The sequence below is a fragment of the Staurois parvus genome, unplaced genomic scaffold (assembly GCF_062004578.1).
Source record: "Staurois parvus isolate SC_StPar_1 unplaced genomic scaffold, SC_StPar_1.0 ptg000018l, whole genome shotgun sequence".
NCBI classification, from domain to species: Eukaryota; Metazoa; Chordata; class Amphibia; order Anura; family Ranidae; genus Staurois; species Staurois parvus.
This window is the reverse complement of record NW_028317814.1, coordinates 25038177-25059497: the sequence shown is the minus strand read 5'-3', so window position 1 is coordinate 25059497 and position 21321 is coordinate 25038177. Positions and strand designations below refer to the sequence as shown.

Below are 21321 nucleotides of genomic sequence, written 5' to 3'. Positions count from 1 at the left end.
AGGATGTCAGTTCCTGGTCTGCATATTAAAGCTAAACTTCAAGAAACCTAAATATCCTAGGGGGATTAACTGCTCATTTATTCCTCTTGTAAAGGCAAAACACTTATTTCACCTGAACCTCTGCTCCTACAGGCTATTTTGTCCTGCTAGAACGATCTTTATAGCCGCTTCTCCCCTATAGTCTGGGGGGCTAAGGTCCTCTGACATCGAAAAGACCGTTGCAGGGACCATAGCTCTACACTGGACATAATACTGAGGAACAGTCCACCGCTGAAGCATGGGGGAGCCCTGTCTGTGCCAGGCAAGCAGGTAAGAAAAACTGATTTTCTGTCTCCTGAAAAGCAAGCAGTTAATCCTTGCAGTGCTGGTGCAGCCCCACTGAAAAGAAGGGTTTTTAGATTTAGGAGTTTAGCTTTAGACTTACTTCCATTTCAAGAAAATTAAAAAAAAGCAAACACTGGTTGTATTTAGTGATTTACCCAGTTCAGCTCCAGAGCAATTTTTTTTTATTTTTCCCAGACATGTAAAAATCTTAATTTTTGGCAATTACTTAAACCCCCAGAACATTACATATTTTCTGAAAGCAGGAGGCCATGTAGAATAAAAAGGTGACAGTTGCAAATTATTATGTCATGATATTTGTGCAACTCTTTATTAAAATGCAAATGTTCAGGAAAAACATACAAATAATTTTAGTGCAAAATCACACAAAAGAATACCCATTTTTGGTTAAAACATAAAAGATGAGGTTGCATCAAGTAAAACAGATACCAAACATTGCATGTCTTAAAACTGTGCGCGCCCGTAAAATCGCCAAAAACTACGGTGTCCAAAAATCACCACAGGTGACAGTTTAAAAGCATTTACAGCTCAGCAGTTTAAAATTAACTAGGAGCTGTTGTGCTAGAATTATTGTTCTCACTCTAGAATTATTGTTCTCGCTCTGACATTTGTGGCACTATGTTGCACGTGTGGTGTGGCCGCAGATTACATATATGTGCACGCCCTGGGCTTTGTGCATGTGTGCGGGACAACAGGGGTTTTCATATATTTTATACTATATATATATATATATATATATATATATATAAAGTAATGGGGCAATTTTTTTCATGTATTTTATTATAATTTTATTTTTTTTTTTACTTTTTTCTTTTCTTTATTTTTACTTGATTGCCATCACTATGTGATAGCATTGGGCAGGTGACAGGTACTCTTTAAGGAGTCATTAGGGGTCTAATGCTGGCTCTGTGAAAGTGATCGCCAGCTATGGAGCTGCCGCATCACTTTCACTTTCAAGCCGGGAGCCAGCTAAACAAGACCCGCAAAGGTTTACTCTTTGGACGTATGTAGTACGTCCAGAGCTGAACTGGTTAAACAGCTCCTCATTTTAAAGCACTACCTTTCAGCAGATCAGGTCTATGTAACCTCCCTAGCAGTCTGATTATGTCAATATTTCTGAACTCAAAGTGGTACATTTTTCTGCATGGAAATATGTTGTTTTTTATTGCAGGCCTGTAATTTTTAGGAATAACTCACTGAAATCTGTCCGAACAAGAGTCTAGTAAACATCCCGGGTATAATAAAATTTGAAACACAAAATCATAAATTATAATATAAAAATCATAAAAAATAATATAATAAATTTAACTCAATAATATAACCAAACCAAAAACACTGAAATTTGAAATAGAGCGCCAAGTTCGCACATCAGTGAGCTTAGTCGCAAAATTGTTTTCAGTGTCTGATGATGAATTTCCCCCCAGGAATCATTATCACTCAATTCTGCAAGTGGTTCTGATTTACTATCGTTGTTCTCTAGCTGGTCTAAAACCACTTTTGACGTAAAGGGACGCTTTTTGGACACCATGGACATTTCTCAGTTTCCAGGCAGAAAGAACAGTAAAAATGCAGGCAGGGCACAGGGCAAAGCACTAGGGACAAAATGTATGTGAAATGGTTTGATACCGTAATGTTATACTATGTGATTTTAGTGTATTTCCTGAATGTCACTTTTTAAAATTTTTATATTTCCCGCCAGTTCCGGCCCCTGTACGTTCCGTACATCCCGACACTCGCAAAAACCACAACCCAGAAGATGGATGCCGGCATCGGCCGGAGGAGATGGCCGGGGACGCTGCAGGGGACACATCGCGGGAGTGAAGGAAAAGGTAAGTGAAACAGAGATCCCGGAGCAACGCTGCAGGGTATTCCCAAGTGTAGCTCGGGGTTACCGCTTTTGGTACTAATAATTAACCCCGGCTACACTCGGGAATACCGCCAGGGGGGTTAAGAACCATTACATCATTTTAAATAAGTGATTTCTGTTCTCACCATAAAATCCTTTTCCCTGCGATCACTGAAGGACACAGCAGATCTTCATGACAGATAGGTTTGATGTTGCCACCCGCAGGAGACATCTGTCATGAAGATCTGCTATGTCCTTCGATGAACAGAAGAGAAAATGGGATTTTTGCACTCACTGTAAAACCATTGAAGGACACAGCAGATCTTCATGATGGATGTCTCCTGCAGATGGGGTCATCAAATCTATCCCTCATGAAGATCTGCTGTGTCCTGAAGAGAAATAATAACAACAACTAGTACTGACTTAATTTCTACTGTCTCACTGGAAAGCAGCCAGTAAGGAAATCCAGCAAAAAGGTTGCAAGTTTTTTTAAACTGCATCATTTTTATTACATAGCCATATCAGATATAAATGGTCATCTCCCATATCTAAATAACATGAATACATTGCCCCTTACAGGGCATATAATGCACAAAATATCCTTCAGGAGTTAACAGCCACTGACTGAAAAAGCGCATACTACACATCTCTGAGGTATTGCATCATTTACAGAATTTCCAAATATAGTTCACCCCCTGATAATGACCCGTCTACTGACCTTGCTTAGTTTCTCCCCATCTGTATGAGGGATTAGAGTTTTCAGAGACTGGAAACCAGCATTTATACTTTGCATTCGACGTCGCTCGTTGCTGTTGGCGATTTCACGGCGTATTCGCCTTTCCTGGTCTCGCTGTGTCTCGGGAGTTAATGGGATATTCGCTAGGCTGAAAAAAAAAAGTTAAAGAAGAAGGTTAGCTGCTGATGAGTATGCCAGTGATGCTGCTACCGTGTTGGAGTCAACATCCTTAGGGTCAGATGAGGCTCTGTATTATCTGAACCATAGCGTTTGTTGGTTGTCGTATACTCTTACATCTTCTCTGAAACCCACATCCAAGGCCTGGTATCAGATTCAACAATTATTCTACCCAAACGGCACTACATACTCCCTTTATATTCCTCTGTGGAGCAAACCACTTCTACCATACTGTTTTAGAGCTCCCTGGTCAAGCTTTATGGGCCTCCAAAAGGTAATTACCTAAGTGGATGCAGCATCAGTCCAATGCTACATCTGTCCCCTGTCGGCTCTAAGAGTGAGAACTCGGTATTCACATGACCGCTGATCGCTGAGTTCTCTCTGAGCAGAGGGACTGTCAGTCACTGGAGTCTGCTCATGCCCCCCCAGTGCTCACTGGAGCACCAGGCTGTGGAGGGGGAGGCAACGGCTGGATCATGCTCTCAGCCCTTCACTGAGAGGCTGAGCCAGGTGCCGCGCCAGACTCCATGGTGGATCCCGACTTTGAAGTCAGGATCTTTTCCCAGCCTGGACCGGCTGAGCGATGTCAGCAGATACCCAACAGAACAAACTACACTCCTGTAATCCACAGAAGAGCAGCCAAAAAGCTTTGGCTTTACTTCTCTTTTAGTACATTAGGTGATTTTGTTCAATCTGACACCCTTAATTTCTTTTAGTACCTACAGCTCTGCCATGCCTTTGAGTCCCAATTGGGCTTTCTCACCTTGGAGACTCAATTTTTAAAACTTGAAATATTGTTAGGGGATGCCTCCCTTGGGATACCTCAACATATGAAAATTATTCCCCCTCCCCCTACTGAAATGTAAAGTGATTGAAGGATGTTTCTGATCTGGACGATGATATGTTTGATAGGTAAGATTATACCTCCATCCACCCACGGTCTATGTAAGAAACCGTTTTAGCTACTTCCTTCCTCCGCTAGATTAGCCATCATCTACCATTCTATGTCTTCTAAATATACAGTAAAATGGGATAAAAGACGAGCGCTTGGTCTCAAAGATTCAAGCTGCTAGCATGAAGGTAAACCTCGTATAACCTCCTCATAGACAAATAAAAACACCAAAAATGCAGCGCTTGAGCATGTAGTGAGAAGAAATTAGCGTATGCACATCCGGATTAAAAGAAATACATTAAAGGTATAACATGCACCAACTTAAACGCACAAATTAATGCAAACAATGGACGGGTAAGTATTAATGATTCATCCGACCAAAACAAAGTGCATATAGTGATAGGGATGTTAGAGTCATTAGAAGTGCATCCGTGTATCAATCAAATTCGTGACTTCCGTGATAGGAGAATAGCTGCAAAACGCACTAACCAGATAGCGCAGGAAAAAGCGCATTGGAGTATAATGACCTACTCCCGGTCACAGCCCAAAGATCATCAGCGAAGGGACCTCAGGAACAACTTTGCATCAATCATGCCGTCTCCTACCACCAGGGGGGGGGTACGCCTCCTTACAGTTACACGAATTTGCCTTATATCATCCCTGGGATAAGGATACCTCTCATACTACTTGTTACCCACATGGTCCATGCATCTGACTGTCGGCCATCTTTTTGGATTCTGTTAATCAGCTTTTCTGGATATCATTATGTAAGTGTGCTACTTGTTCTTTAGCAACCTTTTGAATAAAAATTACTACACTATCAAGATTTCTCTCTTTTGGGTCTTATTGCTGAGTCCCTAAGGTGATCTCCTGATACGAAAGCACACCACCCCTGGCGAAAGATGATATAAGGCAAATTCGTGTAACTGTAAGGAGGCGTACCCCCCCCCTGGTGGTAGGAGACGGCATGATTGATGCAAAGTTGTTCCTGAGGTCCCTTCGCTGATGATCTTTGGGCTGTGACCGGGAGTAGGTCATTATACTCCAATGCGCTTTTTCCTGCGCTATCTGGTTAGTGCGTTTTGCAGCTATTCTCCTATCACGGAAGTCACGAATTTGATTGATACACGGATGCACTTCTAATGACTCTAACATCCCTATCACTATATGCACTTTGTTTTGGTCGGATGAATCATTAATACTTACCCGTCCATTGTTTGCATTAATTTGTGCGTTTAAGTTGGTGCATGTTATACCTTTAATGTATTTCTTTTAATCCGGATGTGCATACGCTAATTTCTTCTCACTACATGCTCAAGCGCTGCATTTTTGGTGTTTTTATATGTCTTCTAAATGCTGGCATCGTCCAGCCTCTCCTGCTGATTTTATCCATAGAACTTGGAAGAGTGCAATTATTTAAAATTTAAGGATGGAGGTCATCCAGATTGTACAGAATACCACTGCGGTGCAATTCATTTCTGCAAAGGTTTCCATTTGTCTATTGGTTTTGGTGCAGGTATCAGACCAAAGCCATCAGAACGTCTGCACAAAAAAAGCCAAAGTCCTGAGTTGGAAGAACTTGGATCCTCCATTATCCTACTGGAAAAGGACTGACCAGCTCCTCACTGCATTTTTATAAAGTCACCTATGATTATCAAGCTTTTGAAAGTAGTAACTTTCTAAGCAACTAAAAAACAAATCCAAGTATCTCAGAAAACTAAGTCAGATTCCCATCTGCATAAGCCCTTACACTAGCTGGAAATTGCTAAAATGTACCTGCGTGTTTGCTATGAGTTTCTGTATATTCAACACAAGCACTTTACGGTAGTATTGAAAAAGCCAGAATCAAATTCACCTTAAGCATACAAAGTTGAAAGTCAGCGCCCCATAAGGGGTATATTACCTTTCCAGCAGTTGGGGTGTTGAAAGTTTGCTCTCTTAAGCTGCCCTACACTAGTAGAAATTTGTTCAAAATGTTCATTTTTGAACATTCTTTTGATTTTCCAGTAGCTAGTGGGGTCAAATTAATGTTCAATTTCAATCATAGTGATGAGAGAATTTAAAGGAGCAGGATGGAAAACTTCTTAAACGAACAACGAAGTGCGAATGTGGTTTTCGTTCGGGAAAAATCGTACATATTGTAATGAAACCTGGTTAATACACCAAGGACTCCATTCAAATAGCAGGTCTGGACAGAAATTTTGAGGGCTTTCAAATTAGTTGACTCAATGATGGCAAGATAGAATGCTCTGAGGAACAATTTTTCAGACTTTCTGTACAATTGTTCAAAAGAAATTCTACTGATGTATGGCCAACTTTAATTTAGTAATGACGTAGGTGGGAAGCACTGGATCCAGCAAGGAATACGCTGGAGCTCAGAAGCTTCGAGCAAAGTTCCTACACACCCCCTGCCAGACAGATAAGAATAAACCTTTTACAAGGCACTGATGGATTAACATCCCCCACCTGGCATTAGGGTCTTTTTGAAGAAAACTTGTAAAGAAAAGAAAAAAAAAAAGCCTACCACTGACTAGCAAATCTGCTCTCATTTCTACCTAACCCTCCCCCCTCCCATTAGAGTGCCCTCAACCTTCTGGTACTTCTAGGTATTGGGGAACTTCTTATGTCCCATCGTGCAATGTTCAGTGCCTGTACGCCATCGCAGGGGGGTTGGGAAAGTTTCAACTTTCTCAGGTTCAAACTTGCATAGGAATTTCGGGAGTACCAGAAGCAGATCTTGGCAGTGGTGGACAGAAGCGTAGGTGACAGCAAACACCTTATGTCTTCCATACATCAACAGGCTCAGATTGTATCCCCATATCCCCAGGGTCACTTTATCTTAGGCTAGTGATATTATCATGTGATTCCTGATTTCTTGCTGGGGACTGGTGCAGTTTGTACTGGAAGTCTCTTATCAAGGTGCTTGAAGCAAGTGATGCTGGTGCTGCCTATAGCAACCAAAGTCCAACTGTCCTACCTTAGAAAATGATATTCAGGAATCAGGATCCTTAATGCCAACACAGATGCTTTGATATGGTAGGCCTACTTCTAAAGTATGTACACTAACAAGGCCAAATAAATGAATACGCAGTACACGTCCTTTGCTGCAGATGCACAGCACTGAAAGGGTTAAGGTGGGTGTTGGTTGTACATCGGCCAGCATAATATGACCTATTAGGTGCCTCTGTGTGTGGGCCCTCTCAGGAAAGGATGGAAACCGGAACCAAGGACCCCCCTTTCATCCCCTCCTGTCTGCCCTCAGGCCTCCGTAATAATTTCCAGATGACAGTACAGGGGGAGAATGAAGGCAGCTGACCCCCTCAGGGTTGAATGAGGGAACTCCAGCTTCCTGCCCCCACCAAAATCTTTTCCCCTCCCGAAAGAAGGGATTAGTCACAGGACGTGATTAACAAGAGGACAGAGCATAGCAATAAGACACTTCATGCAGCAATGGGACAGTGGAGAAATGTTATCTTAATTTTATGGACAATAAAAGGACTTTGTTAATCTGGTATTTGGCTCAGTAGGGAAAAAAAGTTTTTAATACCTCAGTTATCAAATGTGCACAAGACATGTCTGTAGAAAGAACAAAATGGCTTCAGGCATCCATTTTGTGCCCCGTTCTTTGGAGAGGTCCTTAATTTCGGAAGAAATGATAGGTTAATGCAGCCTTTCTCAACCTTTTCACTTCAGAGGAACCCTTGAAATATATTTTCAGGTCTCAGAAAGCCCCAGGTAAGATTAGTGCATTGAGGGTCATTGGGAAACTGCCCCTTACATTGGAGGTGATAAGTAGAAAGATATCCACCTTACAAGGTGGCCAGAATGACACCCTTGCAATCATGCTGCTGACTCTGCCAACTGGTGTTGGACCGGGAACTATGCAGGCACCATCAGATGGGAGGTCAGTTGGCCACGGCTCATGGAATCTCTAGCCACCCCTGGAAGAACCCTAGGATTCCCTGGAACCCTGGCTGAGAAAACGTAACCTTCAGACATCCAAGAATTCATTATATGGACAAAATATTTTTGTAAAACAAAAGTTACAGAAACATGCACACTAGGATTGGGCAAATTCCCACATTAGGTGAATAGGAGCGCCTGAATAAAGATGAGCCTGGACGTATTTAGATGCTCTTCTGAACCCACATGGCCAAGCCCAGCAGGAATTTGTTGCCTGTAATGGGCATTCCTCAGCCTGCAGCTGCACATGTACAAGGGGCAAGTATACGCATGGCTGCAGGGTGTGGAATGCCTTGTCCGCAGATGACTGGTCCATTACAGGTGACAGCTTCCCGGGTGGATTCAGGACAGCATCTGAGCTCACCTGTGCTCATCTCTACTCCTGAGAGCCAACTGGAAATCAGTCCCAACTGATCCCTTCATCCTACAACTCAAACAGCTTTAGCATTCATACCATAGTTGGTATAGTCCTTGAAAATTTGGGAGGATACTTCCAACATCCCAATAAAAAAAAATCGCTTGCCTAACTCAAAGTTCCACGAAGCATGAGGATCATGGGGCAATTTCCAAATTAGGGGGCCTGTCCTACAGAAAGCAGAACACATGACAACTGTCATAACTAGACATGAAAAAGCTACCTGAACTGCCAGATTTGCAGATTTATTTTTTTTAATTTCGCATGCTGCACCAGGGTAAGTATCTGATCCAGGGGTGGATTTACCATTTGGAAACTCGGGCACTGCCCGAGGGCCCGGGGTCATTAGGGGGCCCCATGAGATGCCCCTGGTACCTTTTTCATAGGCTTTTTTGAGTTTGGGCAAGGACACAGGGGCCCCATGATCCCCTATTGCCCGGGAGCCCCATGAGTTGTCAGTCCACCCCTGATCTGGTCAGATATTGTGAGGAACAAAGAGTTCAGGTGGCATAAACAAAAAAACTAAGAAAAGAAAAATTCAAAATTCAGATTGCTGCATTGCACTAAGGCAGATAATACATGAGTTTTACCATGCGTTACGGCAAACACAGCAAAGCATGTACTGCAGTGCAATTCGTTTTAAATAGCACCCCAATCCACTAACAAGTGACCCATGCTGTTCCTCTTCTGTTTACTGATATTTAAGGGCACCTTTAGTAAGTGACCAGGAATTTGGTCCAGATGAAGGAATGTGTCTCCATTAACAGTACAGGACATCAATGTTTAACATTCTTCCACTTTTAGAAGGATCATGTATACAGGACAGCAGTTATATCCTAAGGCAGTCTTTCCTAAATACCAGTCAGTGTTTAGGTCAGTGCTTTCTGTTGGGATTCTGTGGTCTTAACTATTCTTAACCAGTATTCCATTCTTTGCTGTGGACTCCCACAGACAGACACCACAACCTACTGGCCACTGTACTGGAGTAATGGCCACTCCATGCCTTCAAAGCAGGCAATGCCAACTTTTGCCAGGAAATAATTCGTCTCTCCAACAAAATGGTTGTTGTAGTATCGGCCAAGCACTATATAAAGCATGCAGATTCAATATATATATATACATTCCAGGCCCAGGTACCACCTGCAGAACATATCCCACACATAAACTGCTTTAGCACACAAGCCCCCTTACATTCCTATTGACCCATCATAATGATGGGCAGCCTCAATGGCCAACAGGAATGTGCAGGATGTAGAATGGATGGGCAAACATTTTGATAGTGCCAAAGGTTAGCCCAGCAGAACGGCCTGATGATTGGCGATAAGAATATGGAGCCAAGTTTAAGGTGGTTGTAAACTCTTACATATACCCAGTGAAGTGACTGGCCTCAGCTGATACAGAGATGAAACAAATCCTCCTATATATGTTGTACCTTTCTGTCTGCCGTCTTCTATTCTCTACAGCCAAAGTGCTGTATTTAAACAGGTTGTCTGAGAGTTCAGAAAAAAAGGGGGAGCTGAAATTACACACTGCAGTGCTCAGTGAGGACAGTTCTGAGAAATGATTGGAGCGACGAGACACACCTCCCCTCCACACAGCTCACAGGAACAGAGCTGAGGCTGTCAATCTGCTGGAGGTCCCTCCTGTCACCATTTTCCTCTTGGTGTCAGGAAAACTTGTCAGGAGTGAAAAATTATGAAAGCGGAGGAAAGAGACAGCAGACAAAAATGACACCTAAATATAATCAATATCACAACGCTGTGATTATACTTATGTGTGATGGGTCTTTTACCTTGTGAGCAGCAGCATTAGTCATTTGAGTTTATAATTTGTCACATTAGCGAGGGTTATCCATTGTTTTTTTATTTTAAAAATGACAGTGTAATTGAGAAAAGTACACACTATAGAGGGGTATGCTTTGTTTGTATTTCACGTCTGAGGTTTACAACCACTTTAAGAACATGGGGACATTAAACTAGCAAGAAGAAGGTTCAAAGTGAATCCTAGAAAGAATTATTTTATCGAAAGAATAGTTGATGCTTGGAATAGGCTTCCAGCAGATGTAGTAAATCAGTCAACAGTAATTGGATTCAAACATGGTTGGGACAAACCTAGATCTATACTCAAAAAAAATAAATAAATAATACTAGTGGTGCACCAAAATGAAAATTCTGGTGCATAAACCGAAACGTCAAAATGCATTTGGCCGAATACTGAAACCGAACTGTGCAGTTTTTAAAAATTAATATATATATTTTTGGGGAAAAAAATACACTGATTATAAAAAACAAAACAAAAAAAAAAAACACCACAATATATACCCCATTTTTTTTGTAAAATATGAAAGTGGATGTTACAGCGAGTAAATAGATACCCAACATGTCATGCTTTAAAATTGCACACGCTCGTGGAATGGCGTGAAACTGCGGTACCTAAAAATCTCCATGGGTGACGCTTTACAAATGTCTACTGGTTAGCAGTGTAACATTACAGAGGAGGTCTAGTGCGAGAATTATTGCTCTTGCTCCGACGTTCGTGGCGATACCTCACGTGTGTGGTTTGAACACCATTTACATATGTGGGCATAAATTATTATTTATTTATTTTGCACTGTCTCTTTAAAAACGTTTCTAATCACTTTTATTCTTATCACAAGAAATGCATTCATCCCTTGTGATAGAAATAATTAGTGACAGGTCCTCTCTATGGAGAGATATGGGGTCAATAAGACCCCACAATTAAAATTGAAATATAATCCTGCGCTCAAGTATGAAATTACCCAATAACCATTTTTTGTTATAATAAAACCCCACATCTCTCCTCTGCAATGTAAAGCATTGGATCAAAAAAAAAAAAAAAAAAAAAAAAAAAAAAAAAAAAAAAAAGCATTGATCTAGTGCTTTGAAGAAAAAAAAAATGGCCGAAACGGGAAGTGACATCGCTCCGATCCTCCAAGGGGATAGAGATAAGTGGCGGCCACTTTCCTTTACTCATCTCTACGCCCAGCGCCGAGATCGATGGTTTCTCAGGTAAGGCTGAGAACTACCGAGCGGCGGCTGGTGGCGTCAGCGGGCGGGCAACGTTTTTCGTCACCTGTGTCGGTGCTTTTTTTCCATTTCGGCCAACGGCCGAAAAGGGTGTTTTCAGCCGTTTTACGAAATTAAAAAAAGCCCGGATACATTTCGGCCACCGAACTTTCAGTGCATCCCTAAATAATACAAAATACATTTCTGAATATGGAGCAGACCCCATAGAGCACTTGGTGTTTTTTCTGCCGTCATTCTTCTTTGTTAAAACAGAAAGCTTGAGAGGCTGCTGTAGGTATGCAGAAATACGGCTAATTGCACTTCATCCCTGCAACTGTTTCCCCTCTTCCCCCATGACAGAGGTCTCTTTTAGGAAAGCAGTTTCCTTAATTACCTCTTTAGGGCAATTAAGACAACTGCTGGGAATAGTTATACCTGACAAACCCCCGCTGTGAAGACTGCTTCCTTTGCAGCCAAAAAATGCAAATTAAAGAAGTCCACACATGAGTCCTCCTAATCAGCTTATCTCTTGTGGCTTTTCTATTTTTATTCATTGACCAATACACATTGTTAACCTGTTTGTACAGTCTTGGGATGATCTACTCCAGTGTCTATTATTAGAGCTGCTTAATTATTCACAACATCCAAATTTACAGCTGAACCATTCATACATGAACTGTCTTATCTGCCAAAGGAGATTTGTAATGGTGTCCAGACACGTTTGTGATCCATACAGCAAAGCCAAGAGCCACCACCATCTCTTCTAAGCTGGTCATACATGTGGTGTACAGGATTTATATATTATTATACAGGATTTATATATTATTATACAGGATTTATATATTATTATTATTATACAGGATTTATATATTATTATTATTATACAGGATTTATATATTATTATACAGGAATTATATATTATTATTATACAGGATTTATATATTATTATTATTATACAGGATTTATATATTATTATTATACAGGATTTATATATTATTATTATTATACAGGATTTATATAGCGCCAACAGTTTGCTCAGCGCTTAACAATATAACGGGAGACAATACAGCAACAATACAGTTCAATACAAGAGGGTTAGGAGGACCCTGCTCCTAGGAGCTTACTAGCTTCCCTTGTCTCCTCCTCCCATGCTCGTCTCCAGGACTTCTCCAGAGCTGCCCCCATCCTCTGGAACTCTCTACCCCAATTTATCAGACTATCGCCTACTCAGCTCACTTTTAGGCGATCTCTGAAAGCCTCTCTTCAGGGAAGCCTTTCCTGCCCTCAGCTAATTATTTCTTTATTTCAGGTACTTATATTGCGCCGTCAATTTACACAGAGCTTTACATATATATTGTACATCAGTCCCTAACCCTCAAGGGGCGTACAATCTAAGGTCCCTAACTTACATTCATACATACACATACTAGGGCCAATTTAGACAGGATCCAATTCACCTACCAGCATGTCTTTGGAGTGTGGGAGGAAACCGGAGTACCCAGAGGACACCAACGCAGGCACAGGGAGAACATGCAAACTCCAGGCAGGTGGTGCCGTGGTTGGGATTCGAACCAACAACCCTAGTACTGCCAGGCAGAAGTGTTAACCATTTAGCCACTGTGCTGTCCATATCAAAGATATTTGCCGTAAACAACGCAATCTACAAACTACGAGTTCACTCAACCAGCAGAATTTGGTCACTCGTGAGGTTATTATTATTATACAGGATTTATATATTATTATTATTATACAGGATTTATATATTATTATTATTATACAGGATTTATATATTATTATTATTATACAGGATTTATATAGCGCCAACAGTTTGCTCAGCACTTTACAATATAACGGGAGACAATACAGCACCAATACAGTTCAATACAAGAGGGTTAGGAGGGCCCTGTTCCTTGGAGCTTACTAGCTCCCTTGTCTCCTCCTCCCATGCTCTTTTCCAGGACTTCTCCAGAGCTGCCCCCATCCTCTGGAACTCTCTACCCCAATTTATCAGACTATCGCCTACTCTGCTCACTTTTAGGCGATCTCTGAAAACCTCTCTTCAGGGAAGCCTATCCTGCCCTCAGCTATTTATTTATTTCAGGTACTTCTATAGCGCCGCCAATTTACACAGTGCTTTACACATATATTGTACATTCACATCAGTCCCTAACCCTCAAGGGGTGTAGAATCTAAGGTCCCTAATTCACATTCATACATACACATACTAGGGCCAATTTAGACAGGATCCAATTCACCTACCAGCATGTCTTTGGAGTGTGGGAGGAAACTGGAGTAGGCCCTCGGCATCTAGACTTAGGGCGGGATCCCACTAGAAAGCGGTACAGGAAAGGCACGTTCCATAATCGCTTCCCCCATGTGAACGCACTGCCCTTGCTAGATGTGCGCGGGTGCCATTAACTGTGAATGGCAATCCAAACACAGTGTGTTTACGGCCAGCAAACCGCATGATACCACAGTACCATTCAATAGATATAAATGGCGCTGTTGGAGGTGTGTACTACCCCAATGCACAAGGTTAAAAAAGCGCTCCTTGGTGGCGTCTCCTCTGGTTTCGTTCCACGCTGGCCCTGCTACTTCCGGTCGTGACTCAGCGCAGTGAGCAGCAGAAAAATCAGTCCAGTCGGAGAACATGACTTGTGCCCACTATCATACTGCAGGTAAATCAGTATTAGTGCACTGAAATGAAAATTCTGGTGCCGAAACCGAAAATTCAAAATGCACTTGGCCGAAAACTTAAACCGAAATGCGCAGTTTTTAAAAATGAATATATATTTTTTATTAAAAAAAAATACACTTTGATTAAAAAAAACAAACCAAAAAAAAAAAAAACTAAAAACACAATGTATACCCCAATTTTTATGTAAAATATGAAAGAGGATGTTACGGCGAGTAAATAGATACAAAACATGTCAAGCTTTAAAATTGCGAACACTCATGGAATGGCATCAAACTACGGTACTTAAAAATCTCCATGGGTGATGCTTTAAATGTCTACAGGTCAGCAGTGTAAAGTTACAGAGGAGGTCTAGTGCGAAAATTATTGCTCTTGCTCTGACGTTCACGGCAATACCTCATGTGAGTGGTTTGAACACCGTGGCCTACGTATTCATTCACCACTACATGCACGGGGGGGGATTAGGGGGACACGGTAAACTTTAAAAAAAAATATTTATTTATTTTGCACTGTCCCTTTCAAAAATAAAAATGTAATTACTTTTATTCTTATCACAAGAAATGCATGCATCCCTTGTGATAGAAATAATTAGTGACAGGTCCTCTTTATGGAGAGGTATGGGGTCAATAAGACCCACATCTCTCCTCTGCAATGTAAAGCACTAGATCAAAAAAAGCATTGATCTAGTGCTTTAAAAAAAAAAATGGCCGGAAACGGAAGTGACATCGCTCCAGTCCTCCAAGGGCATAGAGAGGAGTGGAGGCCATCTTTCCTTCACTCATCTCTATGCCCAGCGTTGGGATCGTGGTTTCTCAGGTAAGGCTGAGAACTACTGAGCGGCGGGGGCGAAAGGTGGCAGCGGCAAGGATTTTTCGACACCTGTATCGGTGCTTTTTTTCCCCATTTTCGGCCACTGAAATTTCGATGCATCCCTATAAATCAGACATGGCTGCCTTTCTCTTTTTACATGCGAGTTGCCCATTGGCTTTTTAATAAACTTGTGTTTTAATACTGCACTTAGTTGGCGCCCCTTTGTGTTCCTACCGCCGTACCATGTGGTTTGGTGCGACGCAATTCACAAAAGTAGCACCTGCACCACTTTTTGCACATTCCTGCATGTTTGGGAACCTATTGAAATGAATGGCCTGTCAAAGCCAGGATGTGTTCAAGTGTAAACTGGCCCTTACAATGCAGGACTGATGGTTCTGCATTGTATGTGACAACACAGCTGAGAACGCCGGCCGGAGAGCCGAACAGAGAACGCTGTGAGGAACTAGTCACATGGCAGGACAGGCTTGTGCAAGCGAGGGAAAGACAAGTAAATGAAGTAGGCGAAAATTAGCATTTACCCCTTGCAATGCATGGGAAGCTATACTGCAAGAGAATTTTTTCATCATTCCCCCCCCCCCCCCCCCCCCCAAGTCCAGCTTCAAGTTTTAAAGTGTTTCTAAACCCACAACAGTAAAATCAGTCTGTATATGCAGTAAAACATGCTAGTTATACTCACTGTGGAACCTAAGGGGTTAATCCTCTGCACTGTGTAAAAAGGCTGTTTGATCCTGTCTTCTTTGATCCTCCCCTTCTTCCAGTGTCCCCCTCTTATCTCCTGATAAAACATATCATGTGGAGTCACTCTGCACATGCCCAGTTCAGTGTGTATTGCTAGAGATGTTTTTTCTTTTTTTGGGGAGAGTGTATGTTATCAGCACAGGGCCAGTGAGCACTGTCTACACAGAGGTCAGGGGTCCTGCATCCTCCTACAGCAGAATGAAAACTCATCCTACAAACTTTAACATATGCTATGCTGGACACTGATAGAATTCACAAGACTGCTATATACTGCTGATGAGAAAAGGTATTTAGCAGTTTATATTTACTAAAATAATTGTATTTTTATGTAGTGTATACTGTAGGAGACCAGATATAGTGAATGCAGGGTCCGGGGAGACCAGATATAGTGAATGCAGGGACTAGGAAGACCAGATATAGTGAATGCAGGGTCCTGGGAGACCAGATATAGTGAATGCAGGGTCCGGGGAGACCAGATATAGTGAATTCAGGTCCAGGAAGACCAGATATAGTGAATGCAGGGTCCAGGAAGACCAGATATAGTGAATGCAGGGTCCAGGAAGACCAGATATAGTGAATGCAGGGTCCAGGAAGACCAGATATAGTGAATGCAGGGTCCGGGGAGACCGGATATAGTGAATGCAGGGTCCGGGGAGACCAGATATAGTGAATGCAGGGTCTGGGGAGAGCAGATATAGTGAATGCAGGGTCAGGGGAGACCAGATATAGTGAATGCAGGGTCCGGGGAGACCAGATATAGTGAATGCAGGGTCCAGGGAGACCGGATATAGTGAATGCAGGGTCCGGGGAGACCATATATCGTGAATGCAGGGTCCGGGGAGATCAGATATAGTGAATGCAGAGTCCTGGGTTTAGTAACACTTTAAGTGTATTAACATCAACTTCCAATTTGAGCTCATTTCCATTTGCCATTGGGGGAGGGGGTGGTAAAAACATACAGCTCAGCTGTGTTTCTATCACCCACAAACTGCTCCCCCTTAAGCTGCAAAGACAGCAAGTATCAAACCCTCTATCAAGTTAGATGGGTATCATTGTCTGCCGAACGCAACCTATTCAAGTGAAATGGACTGGGAATGGGACTGCATCTTAACTGCCGGGCAACCCATCCAATGCACACAGTTGTGGCGCTGTGGTGTGGGCTTTTAGAGGTTAAAACAGGCAGTGAGCAGGTGACATAACACCTCTTCACCACCTGTCAAGTGACCTCTGAAGAGCGATTCAGCATGGACTGCTCTTCAGAAGGCCAATGCTACAGTAAAGGAGCCCAGATTCTTTGTAACGGTTGACTGGTTCACTGTCCTGTTCCCACTGTACTGCTTGTGTCTACAGTACGATAGTCATCTTCTAATTACACCATGTGATGACTGAAATGTGACACTGCAACTTGGATTTTCTGCTTTGTATTTCCTTATAAGAAACCAGCACCACAACCAGTGAATAAACGGCTACTGCTGAACTTTTAAAGATGCCGATCTCTTGCACAGATCCAAACGCAGTGGAATGACAACAGACATAGCAGCCCATGTGGCTACCAAAGGGCCTGGGGTAGGAGAGGACCCCCAATAGGGAGACTACACTGTAAAGTGTCCAGTATAGAAGGGTCCTCCAGGGATCCCCCTCTGTGCAGTAAGAAGTATTCCTTATCTGTGTTAGCAGTGTAGGTTTATTTCCCTCTGAACTCCTGCTACAGACTGAGATTAATCCTGTATGCCTTAGGGCTCCTTCACACTTGACTTTATTTCTAATGCCGGCCATAGACGGGTCGAAAGCCGAAAATAAAAATAAAAATTGGCCGATTTTCACACTGTTAGTGGGTCAATTGGTCGGCCGTTTTTCGCACAGTTTTTTTTTTATCGGTCATGTTGGAAAATTTGCAGCTGATTTGGACGATCGGCCAATTTTCCCGGTAATGATGGGAGAAGAAGAGGAAGAAGAAGAAAAAGAGGAGGAAGAAGAAGAGGAAGAAAAAAAAAAGAGGAAGAAGGAGAAGAAGAAAAAAAAGAGGAGGAAGAAGGAGAAGAAAAAAAAGGAGGAAGAAGGAAGAAGAAGAAAAAAAAAAGAGGAAGGAGGAAGAAGAAGAAAAAAAAAGAGGAAGGAGGGAAGAAGAAGGAAAAAAAGGGGGGGGGGGAAGAAGAAGAGGGAGGAGGAAGAGGAGGAGGAAGAGGAAGAGGAGGAGGAAGAAGAGGAGGAAGAAGAAGAAGAGGAGGGGGGAGGAGGGGGAGGATACAGGTGTCACTGGACAGCAGCTCCATTCTTCTTCCACTATTATATTTTATATGAAAAAGTCTTGCGGTTGCAACAAAATGTATCCATTTGTATCCAAATAAAGACATAATGCATTTGTATTGCTGTCACATTGTATGGTGTGCTCCCCTGTCTCTGTCAAACTGGTTTCTTGTCCCATTCTTTCGTGTGCATTGGTGGCAGCATCGGCACAGACCGATTTTTCGTTTATCGGCCGACAATTCAGCCGATAAACGGCCTGTCTATGGCCTGCATAACTCTTGCCAAACGTCCCTATAGCGTTTGACAGGCATTAGACAGGCATTTGGGAAGTATTTTTAACGCTCCCAAAAAGCCCTATGTGCAGTTTTGAGGCGGTTGAAGCGTTAAAACTGCACCACAAACTCCTATAATTAAGTTAAATGGTATTAACGCTCCGCAACTGCCTCGCAAAAGCGTCATAACCACGCAACATAGCGGCACCATAGACTTGAATGGGAGGCTTGAACTCCTGACTCAACTCGAGGCGTCAGTTTTACCGCTTCCGTGTGAACAGCACTGTGTGCTGCCATGTGCAGAGTTTTCATAGGAGTTTGAGAAACGTTAAAAACACTTCCCAAATGCCTGCCTGATGCCTGCCTACAAAGCTAGTGTGAAAGTAGCCTAATGAAGGCAAAAATCCAACATCTCGTGCATGAGGCTCCGGTGTTTAGGTGCAGCAGAAAGACACATGTGCACCGGTCAGTCCTGCTGTCAGCAGCCTGTCAAACTCTATGAGCGGCTGACAGCTGATTCTGCTGGACGGCGCACCAAGAGCTACTAATGTTTAGTGCCCAGGAACAAATGCCCAGAGTGCAACAGTCTGCCTTCCTGGCATTCCTCCCTGGGCACATGCTGCCCCAAACATAAGTAGTGCTCGGTGCGCCATCCAGCTGCAGCAGCTGTCAGCCTCTCGTAAAGTTTGACAGGTTACCTGCAGCAGGGTTGGATGGAGCACCTGCGCCTTCTGCCCGCACCTAAACACCAATGCTCCAAGCACTGGGGCTCAACACTCAGTGGGCATGGGGCCTAAAGGACAGCTGTGGTTTGTAGTTCTAATTGGTGATAATTTTCATATCGGCCGATAGGGGTGTTTTCGGACAAAACTTTTCGACCACTGAAATTTCGATGCACCCCTAGAAGACAGACAGTTTTTATTTTATCCAGCTGTATTTACTCAAGATATAACACCAATTGTCAGAAATAATTAAAAATAAAAAAAGCCCCAGAATCACCGAGTTGAAAAAAAGGATCCCCCTCCTAAAAATTACTCGTAAACTTAATCAGGTGTTGCTAATCACATTCTCAATGGCACACAAAGCCATTTGACTTTCAGTTGTGATCAGCTGTGGTCGTTTTAATTAGCTCAGAATGAAAAGAGCTCTCCTGGAGCATTCAGTCCCTGGAAGAACAACTGAAGCAAACAATCAACTATGGGTTGCAAGGCACTGTCAAAAGATCTCCAGGATACGGTTGAGGACAGGCACCAGCCAGGAGATGGATACAAAAAAGTTTCAAAGGCTTTATCAATGTCTAGAAGCACAGTGAAATCTGTTATTAAGAAGTGGACGGTATTTGGTACAACATAGACCCTCCCTGGATCAGGACTTCCCTCCAAACTGGATGAAAGAGCCAGGAGGAAATTTGTCAGAGAGGCTACCTAGAGGCCTACAGCAAATCCAAAAGGAGTTACAAGAACTGATGACAAAGAGTGGTCATTGTGAACATGTGACAAGATCACAAATTCTCCACAATGTGGCTTGTATGGGAGGATCCCAAGAAAAAAGCCGCTCAAGAAAAGCCACATGCAGTCACGAATGAGCTTTGCCAAAACGCACCTCGAGTGTGAGGTTCACACTACGCGGTGCGGGACACCTCATGCAATTCGCAGAGGAATGTCACCGCATTCCTGTGCAAATTACATTCAAAGGTCTGTGCGGTGTGATTTGAGCCACTCTTTGTATGGCTCAAATTGCATTGCATCAGCACCAATGCGGTGGGGGAAACGCACAGAATTCGCAGCGTTTCCCGCACTGCATTGGTGGGAAGACGAGCTGAAGATTCTAAGGCCACATGGAAAAAGGTGTTCTGGTCAGATGAGACTAAAATTTAATTATTTGGCCTCAACACTAAATGATATGTCTGGTGGAAATCCAATCCAGCCCACCACCCAAATCACACCATTCCTACAGTGAATCATGGAGGTGGCAATGTCATGTTATGGGGGGTTCTCTACAGCAAGGACTGGAGCACTTGTCAGGATAAAAGGAAAATGGACGGGGCAAAATACTTTCAAATTCTGGAGGAAAATCTGCTGCCTTCTGCCGGAAAGTTGTCAATGGGAAAGTGGTTTCTCTTCCAACAAAGCACACAGCAAAAATGACTCCACAGTGGATGGAGGGAAAGAAGGTGAATGTCCCTGCATGGCCTAGCCAGAGCCCAGACCTAAACGCCACTGAAAATCTGGGCAATGACTTGAAGACTGTCACCATCCACGACTTGAAGACTGTCACCATCCACGACTTGAAGACGGTCACCATCCACGACTTGAAGACGGTCACCATCCACGACTTGAAGACGGTCACCATCCACGACTTGAAGACGGTCACCATCCATGATTGAAGACTGTCACCATCCACGACTTGAAGACTGTCACCATCCACGACTTGAAGACTGTCACCATCCATGATTGAAGACTGTCACCATCCATGATTGAAGACTGTCATTATCAATGACTTGAAGACTTTCACCATCCATGACTTGAAGACTGTCACCATCCATGACTTGAAGACTGTCACCATCCATGACTTGAAGACTGTCACCATCCATGATTGAAGACTGTCACCATCCATGATTGAAGACTGTCACCATCCATGGTCTGTCACCATGACTGTCAAATGGTCACCATCAAATTTATCTGAACTTGAACAGTTCTGCAAAGAAGAGCAGGCAAATATCGCAAAGTCTAGATGTGCAAAGTTAGTAAAGACACATCCAAACAGACTAAGCCTGGGTTCACACCAATGCGGTGTGGGAAACGCTGCGAATCCTGGCAATGATAAATGAATGATACCCCAATACAGAAAAAACACAATGTGATTTTGCCACATTTAGCGGTATTTTTATGCGATTGTGTTTTTAGCGTTTTTTTTTTTTTTTACAAAAAAAAAGGTCCAAAAACACCGGTTTGCTGTGTTTAACCGTGATTTAGGTTTTTTCCAGTCAAAAATGTCCCTGCCAAAAAACGTTGATTCCAGTCTGTGTGTATGGACACATAGGATAACATGCTGGGGGGTGTACTAGCTGTAGAAAAAAAAAATGTCAAAAAACGCCAAAAGCCAAAAACGTCCGCTGTAAAAACGTCCAATGTGCATGAG

At 42.8% G+C, this 21321-nt stretch overlaps 1 protein-coding gene across 2 annotated transcripts in view; it reads right to left on the bottom strand.

Moving 5' to 3' along the window:
• Positions 1-21321, bottom strand: part of TFAP4 (transcription factor AP-4) — a 42767-nt gene that overhangs the window by 14807 nt on the left and 6639 nt on the right. For both annotated transcript variants that reach the window (XM_089684328.1, XM_089684337.1), the window contains exon 2: positions 2907-3072. In XM_089684328.1, the coding sequence (XP_089540454.1) occupies positions 2907-3072 (166 nt within the window). The remainder of the gene's footprint in view (positions 1-2906; positions 3073-21321) is intronic.